The sequence below is a fragment of the Urocampus carinirostris genome, chromosome 18 (genome assembly GCF_059441175.1).
Source record: "Urocampus carinirostris isolate Australia breed hairy pipefish chromosome 18, RoL_Ucar_1.0, whole genome shotgun sequence".
Lineage (NCBI taxonomy): Eukaryota > Metazoa > Chordata > Actinopteri > Syngnathiformes > Syngnathidae > Urocampus > Urocampus carinirostris.
Genome location: NC_142366.1, coordinates 23,662,098 through 23,674,575, shown reverse-complemented (window position 1 = coordinate 23,674,575; position 12,478 = coordinate 23,662,098). Strand labels below are relative to the sequence as shown.

The 12,478-nt window shown below is 40.7% G+C and overlaps 1 protein-coding gene across 1 annotated transcript; it reads right to left on the bottom strand.

Moving 5' to 3' along the window:
• Window positions 1-3,405: 3,405 nt before the first annotated feature.
• On the bottom strand, window positions 3,406-12,071 carry mcur1 (mitochondrial calcium uniporter regulator 1). Its single transcript, XM_088322481.1, has 9 exons — window positions 11,783-12,071; window positions 8,876-8,983; window positions 8,696-8,799; window positions 8,528-8,629; window positions 7,827-7,868; window positions 7,370-7,441; window positions 7,249-7,302; window positions 5,392-5,506; window positions 3,406-3,757 (listed from the first exon to the last, which is right to left on the bottom strand). Exons 1-9 carry the CDS (start codon window positions 11,985-11,987, stop codon window positions 3,702-3,704), a joined length of 858 nt encoding a protein of 285 aa, XP_088178607.1. The 5' UTR covers window positions 11,988-12,071; the 3' UTR covers window positions 3,406-3,701.
• Window positions 12,072-12,478: the final 407 nt, after the last annotated feature.

The following is a 12,478-nucleotide window of genomic DNA, read 5'->3' as shown; positions in this document are numbered from 1 at the left end:
CACCATATTTTGTGTATTGTTACCCAATGCAAAATCTATTGCAGCCTGGTCATCCTGGAAGGAGGATGACCACTTGCGAGACCCCTTCTCGAGCTTCATTATTTTTCCTATCCTGAGGTTTTTGAGCTTTTCCTTGCCCGGATGTTGGTGTGAGATCAGGGGGTGGTATCATTGTAGCCTGTGCAGTCTTTTGAGACATGTTGTAATAAAGAGCTGTACAAATAAATGCATTGAGGAGAGAATGTTGAAGAGGCTCTACAGAGCAGGGGTAAATGGAAGGAGACCAAGAGGAAGGCCGCCATTGACGGGGAAGAATGCTGTTATGAGTGCTCTGCAGGAAAGAGGTCGAAATCTAGTGGAAGCTAGAGCTCTTGTTGGTGATAGGAAGGAGTGGAGAGGTGTGGTAAAAGGATAGGCGTTCTAAGGGAAGGGCAGGGCACCTGTATGATGCGGCAGGGGTAAACCAGTGAAAGCTGTTGAACAGAAGTGTGTGTTGTGTCACCCTGACCCGAGTGACACGGCCGCATTCTGGTGTCCCGTTTCATCTGGAGGGACCAAAGCATGACCGACTTGGGTTTTTGGGCATTTAAGTTGACCATGATCAAATTTTTGTGTTTTGAACTACTTTTTTCTTTTTGTGTATGTCTTCGTCTTGCTGTCGGTCAACCCTCTCAAGATATGATCAGGGTAGATGGACAAATAAATGTGACTTGACACATGACTTTTAGATCCCGAGTAAATTGCAGATACATTTTGGAATCTAAAAAAAATCGATACGTATATATATTGGGATGCATTTCTTCCCATTTAGGTGTTAGGGAAAAATGACCATTGTCAGTTCTTCCCATTAGAATGTACCACTGGGAGACGCTACATTCAATTTTAGCATGGCCCGTAATTGATGTGCAACACCTGCACTCATAGCATGAACCTGTCCTCTTGGGCATGACCCTTAGGAGGACCATGACGCTTCATAGGACAATGGCATACAAACCAGTTGCTGTAAATCACAAAGAAAAAAAATGCAGTGGAAAAGCGAAGCAACCAGGGAACGTGTGCATCATTCAGAAGTAAACTTCTTGAGAAATATGGCAACAATTTCAAGCATTTACAGACACTTCACCTAAAATTCAAGCACTTATCACACTTTGAAAAGACAACATTAAAATTCAAGGACATCAAGCACCTGTACAAACCCTGACAGCAGAACATTAAAAACACAGTTAGAAAACAAGCAAAGAAATAAAAACGAAAATGAGTCGAATAAAAGACATGACATCCCACAACCCCAAAACACGTCAATAGATGTACAGGAATATTTAGCCCTCAAGAAAAATACTCAAATACAAACGGAAAATGTGATTATTTATGTATTTGTCACAAATTATATTTTATTTTGAGTTAGGGGAAGGAGAGGTTACATGTTTGAATGAAAAAAAAAAACTGAACTTTTTCAACAAAATATCTGATTAAATATTAGAAGAAATCGACGTAGTGAAATATTGTATGGAAAGAGATTAGACATGTCACTCCAGGGTAAAACCTGACATATAAAAATCGAAGACAAAAAAATCTATCAGGATGGATAGGCCCCCAAAAATAAGTTATCATGATAATAATGCAATGAAAAAATGCATTGTAACAATAGTGCAATGAAAATAAGAGCGATAACATTTAGCAACAGCCATTTAACAAAAAATAACCATTCGTTCTCATGAATTTTCCCAAAATCCTCACTAAAGTTTACAGGGCACAGGAACCTTACCTGCATTTGCCAGCACGGATTGTGAAAACATTCAGGTCAGTTAGCTGCAACCTTGGCGTACAATATAGTCAATAATTTAAACATCTGATTTCCTTGAGCAAGCAGTTGAGGGTGTCCCCTGCCCACTGCCCGAAGGTGGCTGCGATGGGCTCCAGCACCCCCGCGACCCTACTGAGGATAAGCCGTATAGATAATGGAAAACATATACTTCAGTATTCCATTGTTGTTAGCCAAACATAAAACGGGTAGGAAATTGAATTCGTTTGGAGATACGTTGAATGAAATTACAGTACACACAACTGACCGACTTCCAATCGATGAATTAGCCTGAAAGTGAGAGAGACTTACGTTCCAAGTCCAGATAGTCGAGTGAGCTTGATCGCGAACCAACCTCTCCTTCATACATTCCAAAATGTCATACGACAAAAGACTCGCATTTCACGACACGCAACAGAACTTCAATGTAAATGACGAATTCGATGGCATCAAGTTATCCGCCTAAAAGAGACACATGTGTTGTCACCATCATGACCTTTCCCTTTTCCGCTGGACCTACTACTTCCGGTTCAACCTTGTTTCAAAATAAAATCTTCAAGGTGCTTTTGCGTAGGCACGTTCCTTGCTGGACATCAGAAGGGTCTCGAAGTCAATCGAGCTGGGGGCCTCGGAAGCTTGGGTCCGGGTGATCTAGGGCCAAATGGGCTTTTCTGCAAAAACGGCGCTCATCAAAACATGTCGCTCTTCTCAAAGGGACAAGAAAGACGAAAAGGGGGAAAAATATATATTTTTTAAAGGAATAAAAAACGGGGAAGAAGAAATCAGAAAAAGAGGAAAAAAATGAAAACAGGAATAAAAAAAGTAGGTGAAAATAAAACAAAACAAGGAAAATGCAGAAAAAAAGTAGCAATAAGGAAGCAAGGAAAAGAAAGCAATTAAGGAGAAAAAGCAATTTTGTTTCTCTTTTTTCATTTCTATTTGACTTTGTCTTGTTTCTTTTTTTCTTCATTTTTCCTCTTTTCGGTCCTTTTTTATTTCTGCTCTTTTAAAAAAGTAATAAGCTGCGTTTTGTTCACGTTGAGTCTCCTTATTTTGTCTTCTTCCATTGTGCTTTTAGCACTTGTTTTTGCTGACATGACCGAATACGGTGACATCTAGTGAGCAAATAATACACATTTAATTTTTATATTCAGGCAGGGGCCTCAAACGATCATCCTTGGGGATGCAAGTGTGAGACCCCTGGGTTAAACACTACCAACAGATGTTCTATCATGTTTACAATAAATTAACATGATTCATTTATTTAAGATATTCATGTATATAAAAATAGTCTTTCACACTACTATTTTCTTTTGCTTATTTGTTTTGCCTGCACAAAAGCAGGTGTGGGCTAACTACGGCCTGCGGGCCACACGCAGGTTCTTTTCATCCCGGGGCCAACTGCGGCCCTGGCATACTAGTTTAAGGCCCCCTGCTGTACATGAAATGATTGTATTCAGAGGCGGTTTCTTTACAAATTGTGTCTATTTCATTTCCTCTTGCACACAACACCCGTTTATTTAATCCACGTCTCATTGGTATCATCGATACAGGTTACATGGCCTGCTTATAAACAGAAATAGAGTTATGAAATGGAACACAACTTTACACATGAAAAAAAATATTATTTAATCATAAAAACACACACTGACCGTCCAAAAGACATTTAAACATATGAATAAACATTCAGTAAAGTGGACTTTTGCCTCAACAGCAATAAATAGATGCCAGACATACATTATAGCTAAAACACATTTTTTAAAGTTTTTGACTGGCAAACATCGTTGTTGTTTGCTAAAGTCCTTTTTTTTTGGTGCTGTGTTTTTGCAAGTCTGTCAAAAGAGCAGAGAGTTTGTCCCATGATAGGAAAATGGAAGATCACTCTCTCAGAGCAGGATTTTTACATCCAGATGCGGTAGAAACCCAAGACCACCGTAAGACAAGTGAACACTGAACCTAAAAGAGAGAACAGTTTTCAATAAACAACTCATTGAATTTACATCTCAACATAACAAACGAGAGTAGACCCCGGGATATGACGAATCCCTTCTGAGGTGCCGTTTGGGAGCCGAAAGAGCCGACCGTCTCTTCTCAGTGAGCCGAGCCCAAAGAAACGGTTTTCTAAATAGAGTTGTCCTCTTGGGTGCGACCAGTAGGGGGCGGTGACGCCTTACACGACAACATCATAATGACAAGCCACCGGAGCAGGCGTGTCATTTTAAGCACCTTTTATAATTTTTGAGAAGCACTTCACCCAAAATTCAAGCATTTTCCTGACCTTGAAAATATTAAAATTCAAGCATTTTCCTGACCTTGAAAATATTAAAATTCAAGTATTTTCGAGGATTTCAGGCACCCACTCGTACCTCGCCTATGTTATTTAGTGACTAATGCATTCTTAACCCTAAGTAAAAAGATAAGAATATGATAAGGTAAATACTACTAGTGCGAAATATACGTGTATATGATTAAATAGAAATAGAAATACATTTACATGTACAGGAAAATTGCCATCTTATTTACCTTTGGTGTGACATGACATGAGCTGGTATGATAGAGATAGAGGGTGGATGCTGAGGGTGGGAAGACTGTGGATTAAAATGAAAACTCATTTTGAAACTTCCACTTGCGTGGATTGTCTTGTCTTTGTGTGTGTGCCTTTTCTGTCATCTCATCAGCCGTACCGCTTGTCCTCATTAGGGTCGCGGGGGGGCTGGAGCCCATCCCAGCCATCCCCGGGCAGTGGGCAGGGGATGCCTTTTCTGTATTTCTTGATAATCGCAAGCTTTCCTTCAATTGTTATCATATTTTTGCATCTCAATTTAGGATTACTTTCATTTATTTATTCAATGCAGGCATTCATATTCTTTGTGGTCACATGTAAATATAACCTACATCGTAATAGAATGCCTGAAAGGGAGCGGGACGAAGGAAACGTATTAAATCCAACTCCTTTTTGAGGTCGCTGGTTCGCGCCTCGGCCGAGTCATACCTAATTGGTAAAATGGCGGCGCCCTCTGTTGGTTGCGGCTGCATCGACTCGCTACAACGGGTCAGGTGTATCGACATTTCGTTCTGTGTACATTGTTACAAAGAATGACAATACAAAGGAAATTATTATTATTATTATTTTTCATATAGACAGAACTTAAAGAAAATTAAATAAATTTACTTTAAATTGATAACAATAAATTAATAAACTAACTTCAGAAAATACAGTAAAGCCCCCCAAAAAAATCAGTATTGTATTGTCAATTCACAAAGTCTTTTCTAAGAACATGAGATTCTAACCTAAATGAAGAGCAAGGAAGGCATAGTGGGAGGTAGTTCAGGCAATAGCATAACCACAAAAACCAAATGGCAGACTAGCGTTTGAGATGATATCGACAGATAGCAGGCAGGCATCTAAGTGATGAAAGTCTACATACGCACAAACACTGCAGAGTTTTTGTGCGCGCAAAATAATTTCTTGATGTCCTATATTGGGAAAAATGTCGTAAAGAGGGGCAGAACCCCCCCCCCCAACCCTCTTATTTCTACACTATAAAGTGAAATAGTTTTGGGGTCCGTATCCCGGGGCTGAGTCCTACCTGCAAGGTATTTGATAGTGTCCAATTTATGGGACTCCAGCATGGTTCTCAAACCCGCCACTTCCGTGTCAATCTTCATGTTGGTTTGAGTCAGGTGACGTTCTTGCTCCGAAGTCTGTTACAAAGAAAATTGAGGTTATTCGCCTGGTGGGGCAGGGTGCCCGCCCCGAGACCGGGAGGTCGGCGGTTCGAGACTCAGCCGAGTGGTACCAAAGACTCGTAACAATAGTAACCGTTGCCTCCTTGCTCGTCTTGCAATTGGGGGCTTTGCCCACCTCATCGGTCGAGCGAGGGGGCTGGGAATCCCCTCCTCTCTATCAATAAGAAGGTTAGTGTGTTCTTGACTCCAGCCACCTCCCACTAGGGGGATATAGCTCCTGTATCTACGCGCATACATAACAGCGTTCTTCTTTCAGGAAGGAGGTCATTTCACTTATTATTTTTTTCGCCGTTACCAACGGTCAAAAGTGCTTCGTTACTTTGAATCAATTGAGACGAGGTGTGTTGACGTGGACGGGTGTAAAGTAAACCTGAACATACAAGTTATCAAGCCCATAACATTACATAGAGAGAGGGATTGACTTTATAATGTTTTATGATTGCTTATTTCGACTTGACCAGTGTTTCAGGTTGTGAGAGTTTAATCCATTTTTTTTACACTGCAGTGTTGAACGTGATTTTTATCGTTAATGTGTTCACTTTTATTGCGTGAAAATACTTGTAGTGCAGTAGCATATGTCTACTTGAGCGGTTGTCTGACGAGAGATTGTGGTTTGTTCTATAGAGTGAAACTCACTTGATATTGTTTTCCAGTTGACTTTTGTTGTGAACAAAATACTTGAAGTACAGTAGGCTAAACTATTTGACCAGTTGTCTCGAGTTTTGAGAGTTGGCTTTATTTGATTAAACACATTTTATATTGTTTACTGCTGGTTGTTATTTGATGATGTCGTTTACTGTTTATTTTTTGGTTGCACTTCAAGTGTTGCTGGCGTGGTGCAATAAATACGACAAGGTTCTACAACACAGGTGTCAAACTGGCGGCCCGCGGGCCAGATCAGGCCCGCTAAGGGATTGAATCCGGCCCGCGAGACAACACTCAGAGAAGCGCAAGATAAAAACGAGCTGCAGGTTGAAATATGTCAACTTGATGTTGCTAAAGAATGGTGCTTCTCACAAAGACACTGCACTTGTATTTATTTCTCTCTCTCTCTCTCTCTCCACTCCTTTTCTCCCACTCTGTCTCTTTCACTCCGTGTCTCTCTTTTTCTCTTCCTTTGTTGCTCTTTGTCTCTTTCTCTCTCTGTCTTTTAAACTTATTTTGCTCTAATTTCCTTTTTTCCTTTTCTCTTTCTCTCTGCCTACCCTTTGCGCTTTCTTTTCTCTTTTCTCTCCTTCTGTCTTCCTATTTCTCTTTCGATTTCTTTCTTCCTCTCCCTTTCTTTCCCCCTCTCTCGTGACTTCTCTTTTTATCTCTTTTGTTTCGCAGGCTCTCCCCCCCTCTCTCTCTGTCTTTATCCCCCCTCTTTCTCTTATTTCTTTATCTCTCTTTTTCTTTCTCTTTAATGTACTAGTCCGGCCCCCGAGAGAATGTTTGTTCTATCGTGTGGCCCCCGAGTTCAAATGAGTTTGACACCCCTGTTCTAGAACTACTGCTCTTCTCTATTCAATTGACAAAAACTCCACTTCTTTGACATACAAAACTTATTTTTAAAGTAACAGAAAACAGTGACTTTACCTGGTAACGAGTTACATTGAGTATCTCAGTTACTAACTCAGTTACTTTGTGGGTGTGACGTGCTCAACACTGATAATAACAGATCATGTTTTTCACTTGAAACAGTTGTATCAACAAACCATTTCCAGAATTTCAGTCCGTGTTTCCAGAAGCTTCCTGTCATGGTCCGCTTTCTAAAAGGAAAAACAAATATCTGAGCCATCTTTTTTTCTTCATAAAGAAAAAGTGCATTGGAACTACCAATTCTTTTGCGCGACTCTTCTCCAAATTCAAGTCCAAAATTGTGTCCGAGCGCACTTTATTCATCACGTCCTAAAAACAAAGCGTGGCTAAATTCATCGTCTTTAATGGAAATGAATGGCGGGGTGCGTCACTTCAAAACTTAAGTTTGCAATCGTGACTTTAAGCCAGGAGAGGAACACATGTTTTGCCTTTATTTCTTAGACACGCTCAAATCAACTCTTCTTTTTTCATCTTTTTGAGGTTTGTTCCGCCCCAACAGGCCTGATGAAAGTAAAATCAAAGCGGGTAGGCGCAATGGAAAATGAAGCATAAGGGCTCTTTGAACTCTGTTGGACATTGTTAACACACCCTTATTAGAGAAAACATTGAACTTTAAATAGACCCCGCAAACGACGCACCCCGCCTTCAATGAAATTATAAAAGAAAGAACTTCTATTTGCAAATTTCAACTCACAGCGAGATGCACCTTCAGCTGCCAGAGCTGTACCTTCAATTTCTGAAACAATCAAATGAAAGATGCATGATTCATTTTGGGGGTGATGATTATAGAAACGCATACAATAAAGTCCAGCTTTTGTCCATTTTTGTACAAACCACCTGAGTCATCGCATTAGTGAATTTCTTGAGCCTGTTGCTCATTTACACCCAGAATCTTCTGTAAAAAAACAAATTTTCAAGCTCTTGTTTTGGCCGACCTCTCGTAAAGGTAAGATCGAGCGCGCCGTCCTCTTCGTAGAACCATGCCGTACAAACGAATGCCAGTTGCCGTTAATCACGAGGGAAAAGTAAAGTGAAGCCACCGGAGAGCAGTATTGTTGAGAAACATGGCAACAATTCCAAGCATCTACAAGCACTCTACCCAAAATTCAAGCACTTTTCATCCTTGAAAACACAACAGAAAAATTCAATCATTTCCAAGGATTTCAAGCAGCTGTAGGAACCCCGATTTTATCTTTCTCTACAACCTTCTCAAGGTTTCTTCATTTTCCTCAAGTTGAGGTTATTGAGTTTTTCCTTGCCCTCATGTAGGTTTTAGATCAGGGGATGGTGTCATAATAGTCTGTGGTTTGCAATAGTCTTTGATCCCTGCAGCCGTTTGAGACTCTTTGTGATGAAGGGCCCAACAAATAAACAGGACTTGACTTGACAACCTACCTCATTCTCAGCCAGTAGCGCAGAAAACTCGCTTTTCTCAAGAATGACCATGTCTTTTTTTAAGGCTGCTATTTGTGACATCACACGTTGCATCATCATCTCCTAAATAAAGGGACACGGTGCATTTACAACGGACTTATTTGAATGGGGGGGGAGACTCTGCTGTACCTGCTGTACTTTGGTGACCATGTCAATAGAAATAGTCTCCATGGTGGAGTTGGTCATCTTCAAGAGCACCTTAACTAATGCTTCGGCTTGCCGAGTAGTGAAACCTGTCGGTGAAAAAAAGAAAGAGAAAGAAAAGGATCGGAAGCGGATCATTAACGTGAACTTTGTTGCAATTGTTACCGTTATCTTCCAGGAGCCGAACCACCGCGTGAGTATCAAAGAACAGCTTCCGGACTTTAGGGACATCGGGCTGCACGTCGCTCTGGGTCGGGATGACAGAACTCCTCTCTAAAAACAAAATGGACTCGTTTACGCGGTTATGCTAGCACAAACTTTCTTTGACTTATTTTAAGATATATGCTCGCATGTTTTTCAGACAGTCCGTGTCAAAATTGGTTCAAAGAGAATTGTTTTTTGCGTTTTACGATATTTGGATTATTGCAGGGATCCCCTGCTAAACATATGAAATTACTAATGACGAAATAATCCGGTGTATAATGTTTTAGAATTATCGACAATGTTTCATAAAACGACAAAAAAATCCGGGGAGCCGTTTAGGAGGCAAAACAGCCGGCTCTTCTCAGTGAGCCGAGCCGAAAAAGCGCTGGAATTACCATGACTCGTTTCATCTCGGACGCGACAGTAGGGGGCAGTGACATTCAAGACGACAACTCGAAAATGAGGACTGGAGCCACCATCGGCTTCATTTTTACACAATTTAAAAAAAAAAATCTTCATGTATTGCCTGGTCTAGCGAGTCAGGAAACGGGGCAACGGAAATCATTTCGGGCATTTTCACGCACTTCACCCGGGATTCAAGTATTTAACTGACCTTGAAAATACAACATTAAAATACAAGCATTCTCAAGGATTTCAAGCACCCGTGTATTGTATTCAGCTCTAAAACGCTGGTCTACTCGTGATCCCAAGAACCAAGAGGAGATCCGCAGGTTCGAGAGCGTTCTCCATTTGGGCCTCGGTGCCGTGGAACGCTCTTCCCCCTGAGATTGGATCTGCAACCTCAGTGGAAATGTTTCAATCTAAGCTTAAAACACACTTCTACTCTAAAGCATATGAATTACCAATACTTTTTGTGAACGATATCTCTGTATTATTTACCCTCATGCAGGTTTTGGATCAGGGGATGCTGTCATAATAGTCAGTGGTTTGCAATAATCGTGTGGTCTGTGCAGCCCTTTGAGACTCTTTGTGATTCAGGGCTAAACAAATAAACATGACTTGACTTGAGGTTTTTGAGTTTTCCCTTGCCTTCATGTAGGTTTTAGGTGAGGGGATGGTGTCATAATAGTCTGTAGTTTGCAATAGTCTTTGATCTGTGCAGCCCTTTGAGACTCTTTGTGATTAAGGGCCAAACAAAGAAACGTGACTTGACAAAGTTCCCTGACTGGAATGAAAATTCTTGTGTTAAGTTGACAGTGTCAAGTAACAGGGGGAAAAATGCTGTATTTAGTAAATACTGACTCTGATCTGGGTTGAAGTTTCCCCTGAAAACACTCAACAATGTTCTTCAAGTTTACGTGACAGTCATGTGCAAAAATGCCTACTCGGCTTAATTCTGACGTTCGATAAAAGATTTTTTCAGACAAATCACAATCATCTAGCACATGATCGGGGCCAGAATGAGCCCCTTTTTCAGCCCACTTAGCGACAGAGGAGGAATAGAAATGAAAGGAACAGCGGTGAGCTCTTAGGATACATTTTGATTGGGAAGAAATTCAAGTGAACAGAAAACTTTCAGATTCAGATTCAGATCTACTTTATTGTCATTCTAGTACACGTGTATACAGAATGAAATGTCGATACATCTGACCCGCACAGTTTCCTTGAATGTACAGATATAAGTAAAAGTTGTATTGTATTATGGCTACGTATAGTATTTTACCATAGTGCCGATAGTGCAAGAGGAGTAGCTAACCGGATGTGCAAAATGGGCAGTCAGGTTAACAAGTCAGGTAAACAGTAACTTTACCATGTTACCAGTTTATATAAAAATTCGAATATAAATGAAAACATAATGACCTATGTACAGTATCGGTCATTTGAAATCAAAATTGCATTTGCCTTCCCAACAGATTGTTAGGCTTGAGACTAAACTCTTAGAATGCTTATTAGTTGACCACACAAAATTGAAGTTGACTTCTTCTAAGATCAAAATCCTCCTAAGCAAAGAACTTGTCTCTACAATCCTGTCGATTACAATGTCATTGTTTGTAGACATGAGAATTTCCATTTCAGTGTATAACAGCATAAAGTCAGTGAGCTTCTTAGCCTGGTTTTCACACGTTTGAAAGCCGAGAAGCTCCGTTCACGTGCAAGCGGAGTACAGGAAAGGCTCAACGGGAACTTGTATGCCAGCCCAATGACATGGTAGGCATCTGTAAGGAGGTTATATTGTGTTTTTTCTTCTTTTTCGTTTCTTTTTTTTTCTTTTACCCCCCCAAAAACGTTTTCCTTTTTGTAGCATTTTTCCCATGTTTCTTATTTTCCCGCCAATCCTTTTTTCCCCTCATTTTGTGTACAGTATGTCACAAAAGTGGAACATTACTGAAGAAACATAGCTTAGACACAATGAAAAGAAGTCTGTCAACAAAGGCCACGGCTTACTGGAAAGAGATCTTCAAATTTGGGAGGAGAGAACTCACCTCATTTGTTGCGCTGAATGAGGCCAAACGGCTGATTTGACAATGAACGCACCAGTGAGGTGACAGATACATGTTTCAATTCAAACTCCATCTTGACATTCTTCCTGATGAGTCACTCCGGCATTGCTGGGGTTACCTTTTTTTTTCAATGCTGTGTCAATAAAGTTTGATTTCTTTTCATGTTAAAACGACATGATGACGTTAATGTTTTTAAATTGATCATTTCAATGACGGTGTTCAATACTGAAACTAGCGTGCTGTACACCCCCCCTCAAAAATTTGCATTTATCCGTCAATATTTGTTTTCGAAGAGACAGTCGCGATGACGTCATCCACCAGATGAAACGTGTTGCCATTTCCGCCTTGGTGTGACGTCACGAGAACCGCTCTATTCGGAAAAGATAAGAAAGGCGGCATACGTCACCTGTGGACGACAGGTGCGCCCGTCGGAGGAGCCCAAGACCCGCCGAAGATTTCCAATAAGGCCAAGTCCAGTCTGAAGGGGAAACCGTGAGAAGCGGACGACCGGTAGAACTCACTCTTTCTGTCCTCGAAGCGACACAGAAGCGCTTTTCTTTGTGGCTAAGAGCAAAAACATGTAGCCGAGCGGGACAACTTTTAAGCACCATCGCGAAAGCGTCAAGAAAACGAGCTTCCCCTCCGAGTTGGACGCAAACTACTTCCGTCTTTCAAATGCGCGAGACTTCCGTATATCCGGTTTGACCTTTCAGGAGAAAATACAGCCCAGGAGAAACTTGCCCCCTTTTTATTACAAATGTTTTTTTTTTGTGTGGAATTTTTTTTGCATAAATCCCCCAAAATATTAAGCAACTGTTTTTCATCCATTGGTAGTTAGTTGTGAATGCATATATCAAGCTAATTGCATTGTCTAAGTCCGGTGGTTGTCAAACAGAGGGGCGGGTGCCCCTTGTGGAACGCGAGGCTCTGTCAAGAGGGACACGTTTGACCTCAAGGCTGGATGGTTAAAAACATTTTTTTTTCATTTCAATTAAAGTTACACAACATGTATAATTGATTTATGATACAATTTTAATTAAAAAAAATTGCCTAAGGCTTTTTACTTCAAAAGGCTGGTTTTAATCAATGGAATGTTCGTTTC